Below are 23,957 nucleotides of genomic sequence, written 5' to 3'. Positions count from 1 at the left end.
CGGGTCCTGTCAGGGGGCCTCGCCCGGGGCTGGGTCCCCCAGGACCACGGCACCCCTGCAGCTCAAGCTGGGCCACCCCAACCAGGGTGGGCAGGACCCGCCAGTGTGGTTCCCTGGGCTCAGTGCGGCCTCAGCCCTGCCGTCCCGGCTGCGGCCAAAGTTCCCTTTGGGCGAGGGGACAGCTTAGAGCTCTGATGAGAAGTCTCCGGGGGCCAGGAGGAGCCAGCAGCAGGCCCGGGGTGGGGGGTGGGGGGCAGCCTGCCTGCTCGCCTCCTCAGTGCCCCCAGTCTGGGTCTCCCTCTCCCTCAAGCCCTCCCAAGTGCTCCTCCCAAGTGTGATGGGGATTCGGCCGACACCCCGTTCAGCCTCCTGGCACGGCTGCTCTCCTGAGCAGCAGAGCGCCGTCCTAGGGGTGACCCCCCCCCCCCAAGGCAAACCACCTCCTGAGTCCGTCTTCAGGGCCATGCCCCCTTGCTGAGTCACGGGCACGTGACTCAGGTGCACAGGGGCCCCTCTGCCCGAGCTCAGCGATGGCCAAGTGGCCTCAGCCTCCGGAGGCACCTTCGCAAAGTACAGCAGAGGCTTTAGCCCTGATCCTGGCCGCCACCGCCGCTGCTCTCAGGGGCCTGCGCCGCCCTCCTTGTTCCTGCCTCCCTGTTCCCCCCCACCCTCTGCTCTTCCACTCGGCTCTCGTGTCCCAGCCTGCACGGAAGTTCAGGGTTAGGGGCTCCAGCCTGGTCCACAGGGTGGTGTGGAGGACCGGCTCGGGCACTGCACACTCACACCACCCTGCCGCCCTGCAGATCCCCAGCCTCAGCCACAGCGTCATCTCCCAGACCAGCTTCCGGGCTGAGTATAAGGCGACAGGGGGCCCGGCGGTGTTCCAGAAGCCGGTCAAGTTCCAGGTGGACATCACCTACACCGAGGGCGGGGCAGCGCAGAAGGAGAATGGCATCTATTCTGTCACATTCACGCTCCTGTCAGGTGAGCCACTGGCCCAGGGCACGGGCTCCGGGCTAACCCTGGGCCTGGGCATGACCCCCTATCTCCCCCAGGCCCGAGCCGCCGCTTCAAGAGGGTCGTGGAGACCATTCAGACCCAGCTACTGAGCACACACGACCAGCCCTCCGCCCAGCATTTGTCAGGTGAGGCGGGGGCTCAGCTTGGGCTGCCCTGCGGGCTGGTGAGCAGGGGTGTGGCCCCCTCCGACGTGCCCACCTCGCTGCCCCCCAGGGGGCAGGACCCTCCCCGGCGCAGTGGGCCGGCCCGTCTCTGCACACCCAGGGAGGTAGGGCCCAGCACACCACACTGAAAGGCGCCTCTTGTCCACTGTAGAACCCCCCCCGCCAGCGCCAGGACTAAGCTGGGGTGCTGGGCTTAAGGGCCAGAAGGTGGCCACCAGCTACGAGAGTAGCCTCTGACGCTGGCAGGTAAGGTGTCCGGCCCCGCCGCAGGGGCAGGGAGGGGGCTGCGGGCAGAGCCTCTGGCGAGAGCCAGACTGGCCCCAAGAAGGGCACCCCGTGCCCGCTCACACATCCAGCGGCCAGCTCCCGGCCCTGGACAGACCGTCTAGGCCCAGCACCCAGGCTGAGCAGCCGGACACGGGCAGCCTGGCCCCAGGCCGGTGAGAGCAGGCTCCAGAAGAGCAGTGGCCAAGGTCCTGCGGGGAGCCTGCCACCCTCGGGGCTCCCCCAGCCGTACCCTGCGAGGCTGTGGGCCTAGCGCCCACACCGGCTGACACACGGTGGGGCTCCCTGCCACCTGACTTCCCCGTGACAGGCCCGTGATCGTCTGGCCTTGAGCAAGACAGGGGGCGGCCTGAGTGCCCAAAGGAAGAACTCCCCAGCTGGGCCTACGGGGTGGGGGTGGGGGGGCGGTGGTCACACAGGGAGAAGGGGCTGCCCAGGCCTGGAGGTGCTGGGGGTCCGAGAGCCCGAGGGTCCACGCTGCTCAGCACCTGGTGGGGAGTGGGCTACGTGCCCGCTGCAGGGGTGGGTGAGCCTGTGTAGGGCCGGGTGGGCATGTGCACACGCAGCTGTCCGTTAGCGAGGGTGTGCGGGTCCTGTCAGGATGGTGGTGAGGCCCTTGTTGCCGTGACGGCCCAGTCTGGGTTTAGGGTCTGGGGAGCACGGCGACCAGCACGAGCCCTGCCTCTCTGGGCACCCCGTCAGGGGGCCACTTTTCCAGCCTGGTGGGGTCCCAGAGGCCAGACCAGCCCCGCTCATCCACCCTGCCCCCGCCATCCTCATTCCATTGTATGTGTTTCACCCTTTTCACCCCGACGTGTGCCTCCTCACCCCACTGGCAGGTCAGGGCTGGGGTGCCCCCAGCACGCTAGCCCTAAGCCCACGGAGTGGGCTCTGGGAGCCAGGCTGGCACTGGAGGCAGGGAGCAGGGGGGACAGGCGTCAGGTGCCTCTGGCTCCCTGGGAGCCTTCAAGGCCTCCATATCAGAGCAGAGCAGAGCAGGGCTGACAGAGGGAAACTGAGGCCAGGGAAGGACAGAGCTTGTTGAGGGAGGTGAGCGAAGGCCGGGGCCCGGTGTGTTGCCCAGAGGGTACCCAGGCCTGCTCCGGGCTGGGTCATTCTGCCCATCAGCCGGCGTCCCTCGTGCCAAGTACCAGGCACAGCAGTGAGCAAGGTGGGCGCTACTCTTCCCCTGGGCTCCACACCCCACCGCAGTCCTGCCCCCGCCCCAAAGTGGGGGCCCCTGTTAGTCCTGACCCCACTCAGCCTGGCGTCCAAAGCTGTGTCCCTGCAAACTCTCGGGTACCCCCTCTGGGCTCCAGGCCTGTCTCCCCTGACCTCCTTCAGGGGGTCTGGGACCTGGGGAGCCTAATCCAGGATCCTAGCCCATGCCCTGGCCCCATCCCTAGGCCTCCTGTACGCTCTGGCCTTTCCCAGCACCCTCCCTTCCGGTCTGGATGCTCTTGTCTGTCGAGCTCAGTTCTAGAGCCACTGTGAGCAGGGGGCAGAAGTGGGGGCCCCTTAGCTATAGGGCAAGAGACCTGGTGGTCACTCCAATTAGGGAAAGGAGGCCAAGAGGTCACATCCCACCCAGCCTAGGCCCCTGTGAGATCCTTGAGGAGCCCTACACTCTAGGCCTCTGGAGCACCGACACTCCCAGGCCCAGCAGAAGGGAACGGGGTCGGGCTGAGGGGCAGATACAGCTGCCTGAGCTGCAGAGTGGCAGGATGAGGACACTCACCTGTCCAGAGTAGGCCACAACCAGAGCCCTGAGCTTCCCGGTTCCAGAGCACATGTCTCGGGCCCAGGGCAGGACAGAGGAGACGGAGGGCCAGGTGGGTGCAGGGCACCCGATGGGCAGGGCCCCGTCCTGCCCTCAGGCTCTGGTTGCAGCAGGACCCTCCTCTGACCAGGATACTGCCCCACCCCCCTCACTGCCCACAGTCTGAGCCGGCCACACCCCAGGCTCCACCCCCCCAAGTCCCACCCAACTCCAGCTGGAACCCACCCTACCTGCCCCAACCCCCCTGCTCTGGGCTCCACCCCTCCCTCCCAGCCTCCTAGCCTCCTTCTCCAGCGTGCCAGCCCCCCGCAGCACCGGCCCCTCCCCCCCGTGGCCCCGCCCCCAACCCGGGCTCTGCCCCTCCCTGAGGGCCTGGCCAGAGGCTGAGGGCAGTGCCTGGCCTGGGCTCCGAGTGGGAAGACTTTTTCACACGTCTCCCTCCCTCCTTTCTCCATTCTGTGCTCCAGACACCACTAACTGTATGGAAATGATGACGGGGAGGCTTTCCAAATGTGGTAAGAACCCCTCACGCTCACCTGGGATCCCCCAGCCTGTCACCCCCACCTGCAGCCCGCTCCTGGCCGGGTGCTACCCCTGCCACCCTTAGGGCCACCCTGGGGTCCCTGTATACACGTGGGGCCCAGACACGCACACTCGGGCCCCCCCAGCCCCCCACCTCTGCCAGGAGCAGCCTTGGTCACCCACCCCCTAGGGCAGCCACTGGCCCAGCCCTAGGATCCAGGCAGGCCAGGAAGGGAACCCGAGACTCAGATCAGTCAAGGGTCTCCACGCCCCAGGGCCAGCAAGGGTCTGTGTGGGCTCTGGTCTGGGGTCTGGGTGGACTCCAGACCTTGGCCAGGAGGCTGCTGTAAAAGCTTTCTGTCCACTGGAGGGTGGGGTGGGGGAGGGTGCCGTGCACGCACTCCCCTGCCCACTGCTCCGGGCTGGGGGAGTCAGGTTTAAGAGGTAGAGCGGAGGCACCTGGACAGTAGGACAAGGCCCCCAGGTGGGGGTGGTCAAACCATCTCTGCCTTCTTCCTCTGGGATCAGGGCCCCCACTCTGGCTGCCTGCCCCCAGCCCTCCCATACCCAAGCTCTCCATGCCTGTTCACCCATCCGTCCATCTGTGTGTCTGCTGCTGACCTCTGTGTCCATGCGGTGCTGCCTGGGCTGGCCGGGGGGCCGGGCTCCAAGCCTCCCGGGAGGAGCGTGGCGGGCACACTGGCTCCAGCCTCCCCAGCCCAGAGAAGGCTCCCTGGTCCCGTGCGAGGAGGCAGCCGGGGGCCCCAGGGTCCTGCTCAGCCCTGGGGCTTGTGGCAGTGGTGGCTTTTCTGCCTCGGTCTCCAGAGTGGGGCTGGCCGGGTGGCCAGGCCATGGGGCGGCTGAGGTGCAGGGGGGCCAGGGCCTCAGGGCCAGGCGCGGTGAGGGAGGAGGGGTCTCTCCACCTGCTGCCCCCACCCCTCGCTTGCTGCCCACCTGCCGTTCCCCCCCCCCCCCCTGCCTGCCACGCCCGGCTCAGACCTCATCTCGTTGGGTTTTCTTTCTCTCGTGGAGACCCTTTCGTTCATTTGTTTGTTTGTTCTCTTTCTCTCTCCTTACCCCCCTTCCTCTTTCTCTTTTTTTTTTCTTTTTTCTTTTTTCTCTTTTGTCTTCTGTTCTGTGTACCCAGGCAGCCCATTGAGTAACTTCTTTGACGTAATTAAACAACTTTTTTCAGACGAGAAGAACGGGCAGGCGGCCCAGGCCCCCAGCACGCCCGCCAAGCGGAGTGCCCACGGCCCACTCGGTGACTCCGCGGCCGCTGGCCCCGGCCCTGGAGGGGACGCCGAGTACCCAACGGGCAAGGACACGGCCAAGACGGGGCCGCCCGCCGCCCGCCGCGAGCAGCCTTAGACACATAGCCCCCTCCCCCAGCACGGCCCTGACAGTGGCCCCCAAGGCCGCCCCGCCGCCCGCCCGCCCGCCGCCGCCCGCCCGCCCGCGTGGACCCGGGGCCGCGCCCGTCCGCCCGGCTAGACTGTTGCGGAGCCGGGGAGGAAAGGAAAGGGGGCACCGGGGGCCAGCGCCTGCGGCGGGGCCCGCCCGTGCTCGCTCTTTCTCTCACTGTCTCTCTCTCTGCCTGCCTCTGACAACGCCACTGTTTCCGCTCTGATACCAGGAATTATCCCGAAAAGTTAACATGTCACCTCCACGAGGCCGTCCTCTGTGCTCCGCGCCGGACACCGGCTGACCGAAGGCAGCTGCCGCGGACCCGCCCTCTCTCGTCTCCTGCTGCTGCCGCCCGCGGCGAGGCCCCGCCCACCCGCGCGCCGCCCCGCCCCGCCCGCGGCGAGGCCCCGCCCACCCACGCGCCGCCCCGCCCCGCCCGCGGCGAGGCCCCGCCCACCCGCGCGGCGGCTCCGCGCCGGCCGGCCGGCCGGCCGGGCTCCGGACTCGCGGCGACCTCCCCGGCCGGGCCGCGGCGGGCGGGACAGCCGAAGTCAGCCGGCCCGCCGGCCAGCCTGCACGCGGCCTCCCCCGGCACGGCCCCTGCCTGCAGCCGCCCGCCCGCCCCGCCGCTCGCTCGCGTCCACCCGCCCCCTCCCCGCCCCCCCCCCCCCTTCCCCGCTCGCCTGGGGCTGCAGCGTGCTCTCGCGCTTGGCGACCCTGCCTGGCCCGGGTGGACCCTGACCCTGCAGGCACCGGAGCCGCCTGCCTGCTCCACGGCTGGCCGAGATCAGTATTATTTATTTGCTGTTTTAACTTATTGAGTTTCTTTCACTTCTCTGTTCAGGGAAGGGGCAGCAGCAGCGTCCTCCTGCCATCTGTGTGTCTTGGGCAGGGCGGGGTCTGGGACCGAGGAGGCGCCCTGAGGAGGGAGCCGTCGGAGCGCTGGGGGGCGGCGGGGGGCAGGCCGGTGGATGCAGCGCCGGCAAGCTACTGTAAACTTTAAAGAATTCCTGCAAGATATTTTTATAAACTTTTTTTTCTTGGTTGTTTTTGGAAAAGGGTGTGGGGGTGGGGGGAGCCGCTGGGGCAGGGCTAGGTTTTGTGTTCAGGTCTTTGCTCTTGGTTCTTTCTATATACATACACATATATATATTTAAAGAACGGCGCGGTTCGCTCTGTCCCATGTTCTGTCCGGTTACTGTGTAGACGCAACTCCAGTCCCACGGGGTGGGGGGGGTAGGGACGGGGCAGGGCGCTGTCTCCTAGCAGGATGGCCCTGCCCAGGGCCCCTCTGTCAGGCCCAGGCTGGGGACCATCTTGGTTTTGTCTGAGAGTGGGGATCGGAGGAAGGCCCTGGGCTGGCTCCCACACACGGGACAGCAGAGGCACCGCAGGGTTTTTTACTAAAATGACAAAAAGTAAAAAAAAAAAAAAAAGAAAAGAAAAAAGTTGGCGGCGTCCTCCGCAGTGTGTGTTCTCTGTACACAGCAAGGTCACGGGGTGTGGCCGCCTCACTCCGTCCCTGTCCCCAGCTTCTGCTTGTTTCTGTTGGTGGGCCCGGTCCCTCCAGGCTGGCACAGGCCCCCGTGGTGTTGAGAGTGCGCGGGGGGCCTGGCCGCTGTTGGGAGGCACCAGGCCAGCGGCGGGCCAGGATGGCAGGTTGTGATTGCATGCCTTCGCTGTAACGAGTCCACTTTGCTTTTGGTGTGTCTTCCGCCTCCCCGCCCGCCCTGCCCCCCTCCCATCGTGGACAGCTTTTAATGCTTCTGTTACATTGACCCCCCCCCCACCACAGGCTGGGATCTCAATACATAAGAAACAATTAAACACCTATAACAGCATAAGCCACGCGGTACAAGCGGGAGGGGCTTCTCCAGAGACAGAAGACACCGAAAGCAATACCTCTTGTTAGCCTTCCTCTTTTGTACTCGGGACACACGCAGACGTCACGGAAACGAACAAGCCCCACCCCGTGTATCCCCTGTCAAATAACTGTGAGCAACCTTAGTTCTGGAACAATAAATTCCTTCGGTAAAAATACCCGACGCCAGTCTCCGTCCAGGCGGGGGTGGGGCAGGGATGTGGGACAACCGGGTCCAGCTCTTGTCCCCCACGTGCATTCCTCTGGCTTCTGCCGGGTGTGGACGCTCCAGACAAAGAGGCCAGCCTCCTGGGCGGACTTGGGGACTGCCCCCCCAGGCTGCCCCAGACCGAGCAGGCATCACGTGCTGGGCTGGGGGCAGGGGAGGCCCAGGGGCACAGGGGAGCACGCCTGCGGCTGACGTGGAGCACCGCCCTGCCCTGCCGCTGCAGCTCTAGTGAGTGCCAACCCCTGACCCCATGGGGTCACCCTGGCACCTGGAGGATGGACCTTCTTTTCGCTCCTCTCTCGGTAAGGGGCAGATGGAGTGCCATGACCCACAGCCCTGGAAGTGATGGGCGAAGGCTGCTGGCTGGCAGCCCCAGGAAAACCTGGGCTGGCCTCTTCCGCGGAGGGGAGTGGCCCGAGCCGTGCCCACCACGCCTGTCAGCCACATGGGCACCATGACCACGCACCGGCCATCCATCCCCCACCAGCTCCAGGGCTGCCCAGCCCCAGGTCGTGCGGGAGCACTTGGGAGTCTACCACAGAGCCCTGAGGATGGGTGAGGAGTGGTCCCCGACGAGCGGTCCGAACAGAGACCACGACGCCCACGGAGCCCTCCCAGGCCTCCCACACAGGCACCCTCTCCCTGTATGTGAAGATCAGGCACAGCGTGACCGCGTGGGCACGTGGCTTCGTGGCAGGGCCTGACTACACCCAGCTGTCTCCACAGCAGGATCCGGCCGCCACGGCACTGACATTTGGGGCCGGGTGGTCCTCTGTGGCGGCGGGGGCTGACCTGCATTCTACAGAACATCAACACCGTCTCTGCTCTCCCCCTGCTAGATGCCTGTAGCTGCCCCCTACCTCCGTGTGACAACACCACTCCCCGAGGTGGCCACGTGGCCCCTGGTGAGCGGGGCCAGCCCCGGAGCCCACGCTCCTACGCCCTGTGCCATCTTGCTGGAGCAGAGTGCTGCCAAGGCCCCGGGCGCCTCTGCCAGACGACGGCCTCCAGCTCGGCTCAAGGCCCTGGACGTGAGCAAGAACCTGGGGTTGCGGAGCTGGGTGGGCTCCTCCCGTGCTGGCCCTGGAACAGCACCGTGCCCCTGAGGGGGGTGGGCGCCCAGAAGGTACTTCCGAAGGGCTGAGGGACAGGCTCCACTGCGGTCACTGAGCTGCACGGTGTCCCGTTAGCCGCAGCTCAGAAACAGGCTGAAGGAGGGGCTTCAGTTGCTCCAGGTCAGCTGGGCATGACCACAGAGCTCCCGGGGGCCTGGGCTGCCGGCCGCGGGAGCAGTTTCCCTGACCGGTGGCTCTGCATCCGCTTTACCCGATGAGCGGCGACGCACAGACCTCATCCTCCTCTACTTGGCCCTCTGAACACTGCAAAGTGTCAGCCGTAGCGGGCCACGTGACGGGAATCCCGAGTATCACAGCACGCCTGCCGCCTGCCCACCGCACCCCTTCGTCGTGCCACCCCCCTTCTGACGCCAAGCTCCCTCTTGGTTGTAAGAAACAGAAACCAAGGCAAGCGAAGCCAAAGACTGTTAGTATTAACATTTACTAATATAAAGTGTATATAAGGAACTTGCTATGCAACAGACACTGCCCTGAGCACTTACACCGAGCAGTAAGCCAGACGGTCCCCATGCTATTTCTGTAAGGTACAAACTGAAACGGGGACTTACACCGGAAGGGAGACGGTGGTGGACCTGGCACCCGGTAAGAGGACGGTCTCTCAGGACTGTCAGTTCTCAGGCACCGACACACGTTGGGGGCCAGCCATTGCTGGCCTGCGGCCCCAGTGAACAGACACATGCCCCGCCCCCCCCCCCCCAGGAGCTCTGAGTGCCAGCAGGTGGCAGAGGCAGGGTGGAGGCCCGCGAGGAGGATGTGCTCTGCTCTGCTCAGAGCCTGCCCTAGACCGTGCGTGCTGTCAGCTGACAGTGGAGGCAGAGGGCCCCACAGGCTCCTAAGCTGTGAGACCGAGCGACTGCTGGTGCCCTGAGGCCTCAGAGCTTGGAGAGGGGGGCGCACCCTCAAAGTCCCGCAACCCAGCTTCAGGGAAGGGTGCTACAGCATCCCAGCTCACACTTCTCCCACGCCAGGGAGCTCACTACCAGCAGCGGCCCAGGCCTCGCCAGCGGCTCCGCCTCTCCCTCGCCCTGCAGCTCAGTGCCCACTCCCCTCTGCCCTCACCCCAGGCTACCAGCCCCACCCTGTGGCTTCTCCCCTCCCCCCACCCCCATGCTTCCCCTTCCTGGATCCACCCTACTCCCCACCATCGAGTCGAATTTCTGCCGGTGTGATTCATCAAGGGCTGGAGGTTAGCAGGGAGCGGAGGAGATGACCAGTGACAGGAAGAGAAAGAACCGGTGGGGAGCATCAGGGCAGTGATGCCGGCCGGAGGAGAAAGGCAGCTGGGACGGACGGAGGCGAGGGAGGCGGCACCTCTGACCCGGGCAGTGTGCCCGCCTGGGGCTCAGGTGGGATGGCAGTCTATGCCGCTGTCTGTCCAGCTCATCCTGGGTGTCGGGCCCTGGGCTAAGTGCCTTCAGAGGCCATCTCTGTGCGCCCTCAAAATGACCCTCCAAGAGCTCCAGGGCCCACCTTCAAGATGTACTAGTTTCCCACCTGCCGGAACAAGTGAGCACAAACTTTCAACGCCGATCGTTACCAAGTTCTGCAGGTCAAGAAGTGGGTCTCACTGGGCTACAATCACGGCCTCGCCAGGGCTGGCTCCTTCTGGAGGTTCTGCAGGAGAATCTGTTTCCTGGTCCTTCGCGGCTTCCGGAGGCACCTGCATCCCTTGCGTAGCGCCCTCCTCCACCCTCAAGGCAGGGGCACCAGGCCAAGCCCTCGTCCCGCCCTCCGGCTCTGGTTCCCCTTCTTCTGCCCCCTCCCCCAGTTTTAAGGAATCCTGTGATTACACTGGGCCCAGACAATCTCCGCATCTCAAGCTTATTAGCAACTTCACTCCGTCTGCAACTTTAAACCTTTTGCTGTGCAGGTAACATGCTCACAGATCCCGGGGACTAGGGTGTGGACGTTTGGAGGAGACCTCCTTCTGCCCCCTGCAGATGGCCCTCTAGCACAACCACCTCACATGGAAAATTACTCACCCCAAACTTTGAGGTCCCCCAAACTCTCAACAGCATCAAGTCAAGCCCCGAACGTCACCTAAGTCACTCCGTCAGGTATGGGTGAGACTTGCATGATCCATCCCAGTGCAAAACCCCCTTCCACGTGCCATCTTTGACACAGGAAATGCTACCTGCTTCCAGAATACAAAGGTGGGGCAGGCACAGGACATTTCCATCCCCAAGGGGGAAGACAAGTGGAAGGGGAGACAGCGGAAGGAAGTGGGCATCACTGGGCCCAGCCAGGCAAACCCCACGAGGTGCTGGCAAGGCCTGGGAATAACTTCGTGGCTCAAGGCTCTCCCCTCTGGGCTCGCAGCTCCCCCTGCAGGCCACGCTTTCTTTCAAGAAAGGCAGCCCAGCAGCTGCCGGTTCCCCGTTCCCCCGAGTCTCCTGCCCACGGGGCCTGATTCCCTCCTCCCTATGCGCCCTCATCCCATCTGTCAGGGTTTCTGGTGCGTGAGATTCTCGAGCACGGCATGGGTCTCCTGTGTACGCCATGGGGATTTGCTCCACAAGACGAGAGGCACCTCCAGATCCTTCCAAAAAAATCTTTTCTTCTGTTTTGGCTTTTGCCGAGAGGAAGGAGGCGTCTGTCAGTCATGCGTACAATCTCCTCCGAGTGCCCTCCGCAGGACTGAACGCTCTGACCTTACTCATCTTGCCCAGGTATTAACCAAAGGCTGTCCAGCCGCGCCCTCGACTTGTTCTCTAGAGCACATTGTCTCTGACCATGAACCTGCCGTCCTTTGGCTCGGCTAAGTTCCCAAACCGTCAAGTGCCAGGTCCTTCTGGTTCCAGAGCTCTGCCTTCCGTCTGACTCTCCTCCCCCGTGTCGCCACGAGCAGCAGAGCAGCAGGAAACGACGCTGCGCAGCTACACTTTGCTTGGAAACCTTCTCGGCTACACATCCACGCGGACTGCTCCCAAGTCCTGCTTTCCTGCAACCGAGGGGCAGAACTCGGCGGAGCTTTCCATGAGGTAATGCTGCACATCCAGCCTCCGTTCCCGCTGACATGGGCCCCGCTGTTCTGGGCCCTCACCGGCAGCGCCCCACATCCCTGCTTCTGCCGACAGACGCTCGCGCTGGCTCCGGGCAGTCCTCAAGGTGAACTCACCAGGGTTCCTCCATGGTGCCCCTCATTTACTCCTGGGTCTTTGGTAGGAGACACATCAATGTCCGGGCCTCCTCCTACCAATCGTCTTGCTTCAGAAAACCGAGGCTTTTTCTACTGTGCCCCTCAAAATCCTTCCAGCCTCTGCCACTGCCGCACCCCAAGGCCGCTTCTAAATTTTGTGTGTTTGCTGCAGTAGCACCCCACCCCGGGACCGAAATCTGCATTTATTTCCTGTCCCCGCTGTGGCTGCTTACCACAAACCTAGTGGCTTACGTCGCAGCTCTGGAAGACAGAAGTCCAAGATGGTCCCTACCGGGCGACAATCCGATGTCAGCACAGCTGCTTCTTCCTGAGGCTCAGGGGGGAGAAAACGTTTTCTTCCTCTTCCAGCTCCTCGAGGTGCTGCACTCTGACTCAGGGCCCTTTCTCTCCCCTTCATCGAGCCTCTCCCTCCACTGATACGGAGTCCTGTGTGCTTTCTCGCTCTCCGGGAAGAGCTAACGACGGGGTGCGGGCGGGTAAGCGAACGGCTTGTCGGGGCAGAGCGGGGACTCCACTCCGGGTGCGCCCACCGAAAGCTGAGTCCTCAGCACGGAGCCCAGCTGCCCCGGGAGCGCCGCATGCAGCCACTTGCCGTGCGGGCCAAGGAACCAATGCAGAGGCGAGAAGGCTTCCCCGAGGCTTAAGCGGGCCAGGATGTTCTGGCTCATGCAGCAAAGAGCCAGCCAGCTGGAGGAGAGCACAGGGCACTGCCCTCGCCCTCAGGAGGTGTGCAGACTGCTCCCCATCCTGGCTGCCTGTCCCTTCCTGGGTAGACTTTCTGAGGCCCTGTGCCAGTGCTGTGCCCACGGATCCCACAGCTCTTTCCCGAGTCAGAGCTACACGGACCATGTGTGTCCTGGACAGCTTTCTGCAGATGCAGGTGTCACACACGTACACTCACACGCAGAGACCACGACTCCCACCGTGTACGGGGTGTTGGGGGAAGGAACAGGACAGCCGTCAACAGCCAGAGAAGGCAGTCCCCAGGCCAGATGTCAGGGCACGGCGCCCTCTTCTCTCTCCTCTGCCCACACAGTACCTAGACCGACTCCAGGGTTCAGGTACCCCTTCCCCTTCTGCTCCCCAAGCCTGGCCTTGCCCCTGCATTCATCCCACTCCGGAGCTCTCCCCTAAGCTCACCCCTCGGACCACACTGCCAGGCCAGCGCTAGCCCTTGCAGCAGAGCCCCTGGGGCCAGGCTGGCCAGGAAGCCCCCCCCCCCAACTCCAGAGCACACTCTGGGTTCCCTGCCACCTGCACGGGAAGGCACAGCACGAGAGATCACGCCCCCCCCCCCCGGACACTCAGGAGACAAGGCATGACCCCCACACCCCCAGCTTCCCGAGGTCCTGCAGGCCCAGGCTGTGGACACGGGCCAGCAGGGGAGCCTGTGGTTGGCCCTGGCAGGAAGAGCCCAGCCTGGGGTGGGCAGAGACCACACGAGGGGGGCGGGAGGCAGGCCACCTTCAGTCTGGCACCAGCCCTGGCACTCTCAGCAAGGGTCATCGAGACGCCGAGGATACACACAGGCGCTGACCTGAGAGAATTCTTTTTATTACGACCGACCGAACAGGTGAGCGGAGCAGGGACACCCAGCCTTCCGCCAACAGCCGCTTCTCCACACAGGCCGTCTGTCCGCCCAGGCACCTCGGTCCTAGGCCCAGCTAGTCCAGGGGCCCTCCTGGGCAACAGGGGCAGGAGAGAGGGGGACATGGCCACAGGGTCAGGGCCCCTGTGGGGCACCCCCGGCCACGCCCACCCTACCCCACCTGCTCTGAGCCGCCAACAGCCAAGATCCAAGCAAGGCCAGGAAGAGGGAGGTCTGAGGGGGGGGGATGGGGCGGAATCTCTAGAATAACCCCACCCTGATGCCAAACCAAAGCGAGCCAGAGTCCCTCCTGGGAAGGAGCCCCGGCTCTCACTGGTGTGTTTCTCTCAAAACAGCAGAGCCCTCAGGGGAGGCGGGGGCAGGTGCCACACGGAAGACCAAGGAAAGGAAAGCCCCACAGGAGAAGGAAACTCAGACCGGCAGTCCCATAAACGCTGTCGAGCGAACGAATGAAATCCGAGGGTCCTTCTTGACAAGCGGCACTCATCCATCCAACAGGACAGCCCCGGCGGGGGCCAGTCCGACGCGCGGCCTGCCGGCGTCCGGGGAGCCCGTGCTCGGCGCGCCCGGGGCCGGGCAGGGGGGGCGGCGTCAGCCTCTCAGACCTCCCGCCGAGCGCGCCCGGGACGTGTGCGCGCACACGCAGGCACACGGACCACCGTCTCTCTGCACACGTGCACGCCTGTCCGGCCGGGGGCTCACCTCTCCTTCACGTGGTTCTGTGCCCCCGCGCCCCCGCCGCTGGCCCCGCCCCCGCCGCCGGCCCCGCCCCCGCCGCGGCCCCCGCCGCCGCCGCCGCCGCCGCCGCCGCTGCACAGCACCTCCGTGAGGTCGTCCATGACGGCGGTGTCTTTGGGGTCGAGCAGGTTGAACTCCCTGGCAAAGAGGATGAAGTGGACGTAGAGTGTGTTCAAGTGTCCGTGCAGCTCAAGGGCCAGGGTCTCCTTGAAGTGGGACCAGTAGATGTGCGCCAGCACGTGGAACAGGTACTTGCAGATCTTCTTCACCAGAGACTCGAAGGAGCTGGGGAATTCCCTGCCTGGGGAGAGAGCCCACCACGTCGGGTCACCGGCACTCCGCTCGGTGGGCCACGTCCCGCCGAGCTCCCACCAGTCTGGAAGGAGCTGGCTGCGGTGGGGGGAGGGGGGGACCGGCTGTGCAGGAGCCGTCTGGAGGGCCCCCCCTACCTCCCACCTTCCCCCCATCGGCAGGCGCTCCAGTGACCTGTCGCCCCGGGCCTGGCTCCCGGAGCTGCGTGCCTACTGACCCGGCAGGTGCCTACTGCTCCGTACCGGCTGCCTCTGCATCGAGGGGCCTGCCTCAGGCCACCCTCAGCCTGGCCCTGGCCCTGGGATTACGTGTGCTTCCGTGATGGATGCTCTCGGGGCCCTCGATGGGGCCGGGGCCACGGACGATGACGGGAACCAAGATGCACGGGACCCTCCGGCAGCTCTGTACTGGCCTGGAGCCCCCGCCACAACCGCCGCTCCTTGGCTGGCAGGCCCCAAGTAAGGGGGACTGCCATGGCCCCGGCACACGGGGGGTGGAGGGGGTGGCAGAAGCCACGGGTCCCAGAGCCTGGGGTGGGGATGGGGGTCTCGACCCAGGCCAAGCTGACCCTGCCAGAGGACACCTGCCTGGCTTTACAGCCCCAGCCACACGGCTGCCCCCTCCCGACAGGTCTGGCTCTGTGTCCTCTGCAGCCACGCCTGCCTAGCAGGGAGGGGCACCCAGCACCAGGGGAGGGACGTACCGTATTTCGTGGGGAACACGTCCTCATCAGTCACCAGCTTCTGCACAGAGCTCATGACAAAGTCGACGTACTGGGGAGCGGTGCACTTGACCTTCTTCCCCCGCTCATCGTACCAGTAGTACTGTCTGTGGGGACAGAGAAGGCCAGTCACGGCATCACCACAGACATGCAGGCCCCACCCCCGGCCACAGCCTCCTTGCTAATGGACAGGCCCTGGGAGGAGGCCAGCCCTCGATGGGGAAGGGGACTCGGCCCCGGCTGCCACTTGGCACCAGAGCCACCCACTCGGAGGTGGAAGGTCTGGGCTGTGACCGGGGTGTAAGGTGGCACTCCCCGGTACCTGCAGGGAGGCCAGGCTGCATGAGCGCCTGGTGCCGTGTGCCCCACATGGCCCAAGAACGTGAACAGGCAGGGGAGCTGGTCAAGACGAAGCCCTCGGAAGCTGGAAAAGCTCCCTGTTTTCCCCCAGGAAGGGAAACTCCTGCAAGGCCCTACCGTCGGTTAGAACGCCTGCCCTGGCGCCCTCCTCACCACAAGGTGGCTCTGCCTCACCCCTATCCTGCCTGCCCAGGCGTCAGTGCGGGTGCATCGGAGCACCTGAGGACACCCACACAAAGCCCTTTTCTGTGTCACTCTGGACAGCCTGTGGGGTCCCTGTGCCAGGAAGTGGAGCCCGGCCTCTAGCGGCCAGGCTGAGGCCCAGGTCTGCAGTGAGATCCGGAGGACAAGGCCCAAGTGCGTGGGCAGCAGCACAGACACCTGCTCCACCCATTCCCCACGCCCCCCCCCCCCCGTCCCCCACGTGATGGCAGATGCACCTGGCCACGGGTGCCGGCATGGAAGAACACAGCTGACCCCAGAAACTGGGAAACAGGTCCCCACAACATGCAGCCCCGAGATCCTGGCTCCTGAGGGATGACGAGGACCGCCCCGTCTGGAACCAAGGAAGGTGAGATGCTCCGTTTCTGACGTTCCTCTTGTTTGTTTTCATTTTAAATCACCACGCAGGAAAGATGAGCTGGTGGCATGTGGTCCCGTGCTCCTCACCCATGCGGACGGCTGGGTGCCTCCCACAGCCGGACACAGCTCATGCTGCCCTTCTGCCACGGCCCCTGGTCAGTCCCCCCCGCACACCAGCGATGTCCCCCGGGGACGCCACGTGGCATCCTGAGCTGGGGGGTGACCCGGCCACGTCCGTGCGTGCATCTGCAGCCCCTTCCTTCTTACGCTGAGACGTGCTCCTGTGTGGAAGTGCTGGTGTGTCCAGCCACTCACCCGCTCAGGTACCGGCTTGTCCCCGGCTCGGGGCGATGACGGTTCAGGCTGCGACACGCACTCCAGGACAGGTTCCTATGGGAGCACAAGCTCTCACTTGTCTAAGGCGGACACTCGGGACCGGAACTGCCGGGCCCAGGCAAGGGGAGAGCGCCCCTTCCGAAGAAGCCGCGAAACCACTCCCGGACTGGCTTCCGTGTCCCTCCGCGGCCCTGCCGCACACAGCGTCGCCGGCGCTGGGCCCGCCAACGCGGGCTGTGACTTCTGAATCCCCATCCACCTGCTGCTTGAGGGGCTCATCTGCTCTCCTGTGTCTTCTCTGCTGGCCTGTGTGTCCAGGCCCGGGCCCACCGGTGACCAGGCTGTTTTCCCACAGACGAGTTGTGAGGCTTCTTCACACGTTCTGGGCCGAGTCCCTTCTTGGGTACGTAGTCTGTGGTTTGTCTTTTCTTCCTTGTGATAGCGTCCTTCTCTGAGCAAAAGCTCTACATGTTGATTATGCTCAATTTACTGATTCCGTTTCGTTAACAATCATGCCTTGTGTCACAGCCAAGAGCTCTTCACCTGATGGTACGTCACGAAGATTTCCTCACTCTCTTTCAGAAGTTTCACAGTTTTACAATTTAGAATCATTTGGAGTTGCTTTTGGCATGGAGTGCCGGGTTTGGGTCAAGATTCACTCCCCCACCCCCCACAGATGACTGTTTTTTCCAACAGCTTTGGTTGAAAAGACTAATCCTTCTGCACCAAATTTCTTTTGCATCTTTGTCAAAAATCAAAGGCCCACATCTGTGTGGGTCTATGTCTGGACTCGGCTGTCCCCTTGACCTGTGCGTCTGCTCCTCTGCCACACCGTGTGTCTTCGGTGCCGTGGCCTTACAGCGATTACAACTGGGTGGTGGGATCCTTCCAGCCTTCCTGCTCTTTCCCCAAAACCGTTGTCGCTGCGCCCCTCCACGTGTCTCAGCCAGCTCATCGGCACCCACGACGGCTCTGCTGGGGCTCCGACGACGAACGAACAGGGCGGGCTGAGAGAGCTCCCGTTGGAGCTTGTCAAGCCTCCTGGCCCACAAGCGCGGCACGCCTGCCGCTGGCGCAGGCCTCTGACCGCGCTCACCAGCACCTGGCACTTTGCAGCGTGCACACCCAAGTGTACCCCGAAGCACTTGGCTGTTTCCGGAGCCGTCCGGAAAACTATCATATTTATGTCCATAAGAATTTGTGATGTTTAATATCTGCTGAGTTTATGCTGACACCCCCTTCACTGCTTATAGTGATAATCTGCACCTTTCTCTTTGTCAATCTTGCTAAAGGTTTATCAATTTTATTGATCTTTTTAAGAAACTGGCTTCTGGTTTCATCGATTTTCCTGTTTTCAGAAATCACTTTTGATCGTTTCTGTTACTTCCTTTCTTCTGCTCAATTGGGGTTTATTTTGCTCTTCTTTTTCTAGTTTCTTAATATGGAAGCTTAGGGTACTGACTTGAGATCCTTCTCCTAAAGTAGGCGCGTACCCACAACTGTCCCTCTAGGCACGGCTGTAGCTGTGTCCCCTCAAGCCCGGTGCGCTTTCATTTGTGTTCCGTCTAATACATTTCTAATTCTGAGACTTCCTCTCCGATCCACGGATTATTTAGAAACATGCTAATTTCCAAGTGTGACTCATTCTAGTTTAACCCCATGACATCAGATGACCGACTCAGCACGATTCTGATTCTTTCAAGTTTGCAAAGGGTTGTTTTGTGAGCCAGGATGTGATCTATTTTGGGAATATTCTGTGTGCGCTTGGGAAGAATGCGCTGCCGAGGGTGAAATGCTCTCCAGTCCATCCAGTCCAGCTGGCTGGCAATGCCAGTGAGTCTGTGACCTCGTTGGCTTACTGTCTACCAGCCCTCTGCCTCCAAGACAGGAGCACTGAAGTCCCCTACTCTGATTTCTGTCCGTTTCTCTCAGTTCTGTCCACGTCCTCTAGGGAAACGCTGCTGTCTGGTGCATACACATTCAAGATCGATACTCCTTGATGAATTGACTCTTTTGTAAATATGCAGACTTCTTCACACCTCATCATTGACTCTGCTCTGAGGCCTACTGTGTCTGGGATTAACAGACACTCCGGCTTTCCTCTCATTAGTGTTTTGCTGATACATCTTCTCTGTGCTTTTAGTTGTGATCTACTGATGTCACTGGAAGTAAAGTGAGCTTCCTGTGAACGCTGCTCAGTTGGCTCATTCTCACACAGTGGGGTGTGCGGTTTCGCCTTCCGTGGGGTCAGTCCCTCGCGGTGACCCACCATCCAGAGGCAGACGCTGCTGCTCCCCACGCAGCGGCAGAAGGCAGAGAAGCGATCCAAGGCCACGTCACGATGCCCGCGCCGGCCCCTCACTTCCTCTCCCTACGCAGCCACTTTTTCGTCTCGCACCATCACAAGAAGAATGTGGGTACAAGCTGAGAGACAGAGCGAGCACGTTCACGTAGCTTTTATTGTAAGATACTGTCATGACGGTCCTATTTTATTATCAGGTATTGTTGTTACACTCTGTGCCTCACGCATAAATTACATTTTGTCATAGGCATGTGTGCACACGCAGGGGTCAGGCCGGTCTGTAATTTGAGGCCCCCGATGGGGGCCCAGGGGCACGGCCCTTGGGCACAATCTCTGCCTAGTGATCGGCATGTCTGTACCACGGACGCTCACCATAATTTCTGCTGAGTCTGAATTTAAGTCTGCCGTCTTTCGTTTACTACTTATTCCCTTTGCTTCTCATCGCCCTTGTTTCCTCTTTCCTGCCTTCTTTTGGGTTATGTTTTAGTATTTCCTTTCAATTCATCTGTTACGAATCTGGCTAGGTCATCTACACAACTTTTATAGAGGCTGCTCACAGGAGTATAAACTACATACTCAGTCATGCTTTCTGCGCTGTGCTGAGAGCACAGCCCCCCGCGGGCCCCTCCATCTGGCCCATCAGACAGGTGTGGCTTCAGGGGCTCGGAGGGCTGGTCCCCAGCCACAGCCCCCTTGCCCTGGGACCCCCCGCAGAAACTCCCGTGGAGCAGGTGCGCCGGCTCTGCGCGGGTTGGCCTTCCTCCGTGTGGGGAAGGTCTGTACCTCACCCGAACTCCTGAAGGACGGGTTGCCCGAAGGACTCTGGGACACCTGCTTTTTCTCACTTTTCTCACTTTTTCTCACCTCCTTTCCTCACTTTAAAAACGTGGCGGAGCCTCCTTGTGGCCCAAGGCTTCTGACAAGAGGCACAGGCACCCGCCAATGTCCCCGCAGGCGCTGTGCCGCGGGCTCTGCTCTGTGAAGGCCTTCTCTTCTCGGCCATTTTGTTATGATGCATCTGCCTGTGGGTTCTTTTGTCCTACTTGGACTTCATTCAGCTTCCTGAATTTGTAGGTTTGTGTCGGCCACGCTTGGAAAGCTCCCAGCCGTTATCTCCTCAAATACACCCTCCGCCCGGCCCTTTCTCTTCGCCTTCTGGGACTCCAACGCTACCCTCTGGTCTCCATCCCTAGGGCAGCAGCAGGGTGCAGGCAGGCCGCGGCCCCACTCGGGACCCAGGTGGATGTGCTGATCGGTCCCGAGGGAGCAAGCAGCTCTGTGGGGTGACCTTTGGCAAACCTGCCTTTTTCTCTGAAACTAATTTGGTATCAAACAACCGCTAGGAAGGCACTAGAGCACACCAGGTCCTGTGAGTCTGTAAAAACCCTGTGAAGGAGCCACAGAAGGTCGAGAAGAATGAAGAGAAGTGGGCTCAACATTCCCCAGATCCCCAGTCTCACACAGCAGCGCCAACATCCGGGCGCAGGTCTGCCCGACACCAAGCCCTACGCCGTCTCAAGGAGTCTCTTCTCAAACACGGTGATGCCAAAGGGCGCACGGGGCAGGGGGGAACGGCTTCCCCACCCGCCCACCCTACCGGTCACCTCTGACGCTGCCTGGTCAGGCCGAGCCAGCAAGCATCCTACTGAGCACACCACACACACGACTCTCAAGCAGTGTCCTCACCCGCCTCCAGCACCTGCCGCTGGCGTCACTCTAGCGAGGGCGCTTCCCTCCCACATCGATGTCCTCCTGCCTCAAGCCGACCTGCCCCACCTGCCCCGAGATACCCTTGCCTGTGGCCAGGGGGGGACACATGTAATGCCTGGGCTCCCGTCGGTGGCTCTTTCTGGGTGACAGAGTGGAGAGTGTACATTGTCTATGTTTGCTCCCATGTGACCCAGCCCTGAGCTGTGACCTGCTGGGGCCACGAGAGCAGGGCCTGGCAGGGCTAGGAGCCAGCTCAGCCTGCCTACGACTGAGCTGGGTCTGTGCCCAGCAGCCTGGCCAGCAGCTCTGCCGGCAGGATGGGCTCAGGACAGCACAGCAAATGTGTGTGCGCCAGCAGGGGCTAGCGGCTCATGTACGCTTGCATCAGCCCCTGACCTGCAGCCCCGGTAACAAAAAGGAGGCGTTAGAAAGGAGCTTCCGCGCTCGTCCTCAGTCCCAACGGCCCTAGGCTGAGCCCCGGCACACCCGGCCTCTTGTTCAAAGCCCCTTCCATCCCTTCTGCCGTCAGGGGGCCAGCCCGCACTATGCAGGGACCCTCCCGCCCACACCCCAGTCAGAGCTGCTGCAAGTCCAGTGGGGTGCCTCCCTGCTGAGGGCACGAATGTGCACGCGCTTCCGGAAGAGAGTGACCAGCACCCAGGCCCACCGAAAACTCACGGAGAAGCCGTCCCAGCCCCACCAAACCTGCCAGCGAGGAAGGCGCCCAGTCCCTCGCCGTCCCCCGTCACCCCCTCCACACAGAGCAGGGGCTCTCAGGAGAAGCTGTCCTTCGGGGGCCTGGGCGGCCACTGGTTGGGCGGCTGGCTCTTGATTTCAGCTCAGGTCATGATCTCACGGAGCGAGCCCCCCATCAGGCTCTGCACCGAGCACGCAGCCTGCTTAAGATTCTCTCATCCCTATCTCACTTGCGCGCACGATCTCTCTTTCTCTCTCTCAAAAAAGAAAAGAGCCGTCCTTCAACTGGACCACTAAGTAAAGCAGAGAAGTGCCTGCAGCTTCATGACGCTCTGACATTTCAGGAAACCAAGCCAGGCATGTACTGCGGACACCCCCCTACCACACACTGCCGAGTGCCCTGCCCTGGCTGGGCTCTGCTTCTGGTGTCCCGGCCCCACAGCGACAGGAGGCGCAGCCCCGGCCAGGATGCCGTTGAGGAGGACCCCACGCCATCAGGAGACCCCGCACGGGTGCAGTGAGAGGGTCCAGGGTCTGAGCTGCAGCCAGGCAGCGACTCACGTGTTGCACACGGCCATCGTCTGGCATGCCTCTCCTGTGCAAAACTCAGAGATGGTGCTGTACTGCAGGTTGACATGGTGGAAAAACGTGGTGGCTGGAAGAGAAGAGAAGAGAAGGGGCAGGCGTGAAACCCACCCCTGCGTCCACGAGGAACAGCCTCCTTTCCTTGGACCCTGGGGCAGCCAGCACCTACCGCAGACCAGAGACACATGTCCCAGCGCACAGCACCAGCCCTGGAAGCCGGCCACCAGCCACTGCTGTGCGGGCTTGGGCGTCTGCTTGGACGGTGCCAAGCTGGGCAGACAGGCAGGGGCCATCGAGCTGAGTCCCCTCCGCAAGGGGTGGGGCAGGCACACAATTTGTGAGCCCTGAGCCCTGAGCCCCAGGCCTGCCCAGCAGGTGGAGGTGAAAGCCACCCCCCTGTCCCGTGGGCCACGGCCTTCCCATGACCTGGGCACTGCTGGCCTTGCGGCCGCACTCCCACCCCACAGATACTCCCCGGCACGGCCAGGACCTGCGCTGGGTCCCCGTGCGGTGGAGACCCCAAGCGCACTGCGGGGCCGGCCACCAGCTGTGGGGAGGCCTGGAGGAGGCGACCACCTGCAGCCGCCATGGCGCCCTTCCCCACCCTGTGCCCACACGCACTGTTGCTGGCCAGCCACTCGTTGAGGTCGATCTCCCGGGGCAGCACCACCAGCTCCTTGAACCCAACGTCAGTGATTCTGGACTTGGCGTACTCCGGCTCCAGGTACATCTTCTTCTCCTCCGCGGCAGGTTTCTTTCCATTGGGCTTTGCTTTAGACTTCCTGCCAGAGAAGAGAGAGCAGAGGGTCACTTCCTGCCAGAGACAAGGGAGCAGAGGGTCACTGCAGACAAACGCTGGCATGGAAGCCACGAGCTGGCCCAGAGACACGAGTGGGGACACAGGCCGCTCTGGGCCCACTGAAGGAGGTGTGCCGGCCAGGCTAGTCAGGCTCCACCTGCCATGTGTGACACTGCAGCCATCTTGGCCCCCAGGGCCACCAGGTGGGACCCAGGGAAGAGCGTCCCTGGCCTGGGCCCCGGTCCTTTTGTGCAGATGGTCCAGCGGCCCACCATTACAGAGCACTGACGGACACAAATGAGGCTCCCCCCTGCACAACCCTGGGCTCCATCCCAAGCACACGGTGCAGGTTCCAGGCAGGGGCAGAGGGAAATCTGCTCAAACTACCGCTTTGCACCAAAAGGTTTTTTTTTGTTTTGAAAATAGTTCTTTTCCAAAACAATATGCTGTCATACAAAACAGAATAGGTTTATTATAGCTATTTTTATAGGACTAAATACATTTCTTTGAAATGTCTTTGTTTTTATTCCAATCCAATGAGCATCAGTAGCTAAGCCCCACGAACCAAAAGTTCTTGGTGCTGAGGGGGCCCCTCCTTGGTGGGGGAGTCCTTAGCCTCAGAACCAGCCTCCCACCAGCTGCCCCAGAGGCCGGAGCCAGGGTCATGGTGTGTGCGAACTGGGTACACAAATAAGACAGGACGTCCTCACGAGAGACACGTGACCAACACAGTGGCCCAGGGTGGGTTTGTCAGAAGTCACTGAATCTGTCACACCGGAGCCCACGCTGGGCAAACACGCCTCAGGGCAGAGGACCCCGGGGAGGGCCACGTGCAGACACGGCCCTTCCCCCTTCCGTGCAGCAACCACCCAATGTGGAGGGGGCAGGGGGGCCTCCCGCCATCTAGCGGTCAGCTCAGAGCGACGCTGCAATCCTCCTGCACCTGTAGGAAATCCCCAATTTTTGAATTGGGCTCCTGGGAAAGTTTGAGAAACTGAAGGGAAATGCTTAAAAGCACGAATGAGCCGCTTGACTCTTAATTGAACTGAATTCTTTAACGGCAAACACTGTGACCCACGGAAGACAGACTGCTCGTCATGAAGTCTTATTGACCAGAAAAGGCCACCGTGGCCATCGACTCTCAAGGAGGGATCATCCCCGTCCCCGGAGCGGCCACGGGCCTGAGGGCCAGAACCCCAGGGGACGCAAGCCCATCCACCTCCTGCTCTGTGGGGGTGAGGGGCCGGAGTGGGCACGTGCCCGCCCTGGCATACCAGCAGGCACTCCCGTCAGGATGGCCATGAGCCCACTGCACCAAGGGCCACCCTCCTCCACCTGGCCCCCTGCAAACCCTGGGGGGCTGTGGTCGCCGTGCTGGCTGGGCCGCAGAGGTGGGGGGGCAGGCGGGCAGGACCTGGACTTGGGGCCCAGCATACGCGCGCCCAGGCCGCACCCGCTCACACCCTCAAGGGCTGTGGTGCCTGCGGAAGGAGCGGCAGACCGGCTCACTGCGCCGTGGGCCTCGGCGGGGGCATGGCCTCGTGGTGGCGGAGCTGAACACTGCCGTCCCGACGGCTCGGGGCACTCAGCTCCCCGTGCATCCCTCCCCCTGCCAGCCCTGCTAGGAGCAGGGGTGAAAGGTC

The 23,957-nt window shown here is 62.6% G+C and overlaps 2 protein-coding genes and 1 long non-coding RNA gene across 21 annotated transcripts in view; 2 read left to right on the top strand and 1 right to left on the bottom strand.

Annotated features, from left to right (window-relative positions):
- Positions 1–5,587, top strand: part of BRSK2 (BR serine/threonine kinase 2) — a 60,737-nt gene extending 55,150 nt beyond the window's left edge. For 2 of the 16 annotated variants that reach the window (XM_023240218.2, XM_023240215.2), the window contains 4 exons: positions 804–984; positions 1,056–1,145; positions 3,717–3,764; positions 5,408–5,587. In XM_023240218.2, the coding sequence (XP_023095986.1) occupies positions 804–984; positions 1,056–1,145; positions 3,717–3,764; positions 5,408–5,427 (339 nt within the window). In that variant the 3' untranslated portion in view covers positions 5,428–5,587. Of the gene's footprint in view, positions 1–803; positions 985–1,055; positions 1,146–1,335; positions 1,431–3,716; positions 3,765–4,918 lie in introns of all 16 variants that reach the window. The other 14 variants (XM_023240207.2, XM_023240216.2, XM_023240219.2 and 11 more) reach the window with 12 other exon arrangements.
- Positions 5,588–13,097: 7,510 nt separating this feature from the next.
- MOB2 (MOB kinase activator 2) overlaps positions 13,098–23,957 on the bottom strand; it is a 74,844-nt gene continuing 63,984 nt past the window's right edge. For all 4 annotated transcript variants that reach the window (XM_023240206.2, XM_023240205.2, XM_019812861.3 and 1 more), the window contains exons 2-5: positions 22,137–22,297; positions 21,492–21,585; positions 14,927–15,051; positions 13,098–14,212 (exon numbers count right to left, since the gene is read on the bottom strand). In XM_023240206.2, coding sequence (XP_023095974.1) covers positions 13,872–14,212; positions 14,927–15,051; positions 21,492–21,585; positions 22,137–22,297 — 721 coding nt within the window. In that variant the 3' untranslated portion in view covers positions 13,098–13,871. The remainder of the gene's footprint in view (positions 14,213–14,926; positions 15,052–21,491; positions 21,586–22,136; positions 22,298–23,957) is intronic.
- On the top strand, positions 14,212–17,545 carry LOC123380684. The gene is made up of 2 exons (XR_006586752.1): positions 14,212–14,681; positions 15,935–17,545. It is a non-coding gene; the product is annotated as an uncharacterized LOC123380684 (long non-coding RNA).

Source organism: Felis catus, chromosome D1 (genome assembly GCF_018350175.1).
Source record: "Felis catus isolate Fca126 chromosome D1, F.catus_Fca126_mat1.0, whole genome shotgun sequence".
NCBI lineage: Eukaryota > Metazoa > Chordata > Mammalia > Carnivora > Felidae > Felis > Felis catus.
This window is presented reverse-complemented; position numbering and strand designations above follow the sequence as displayed.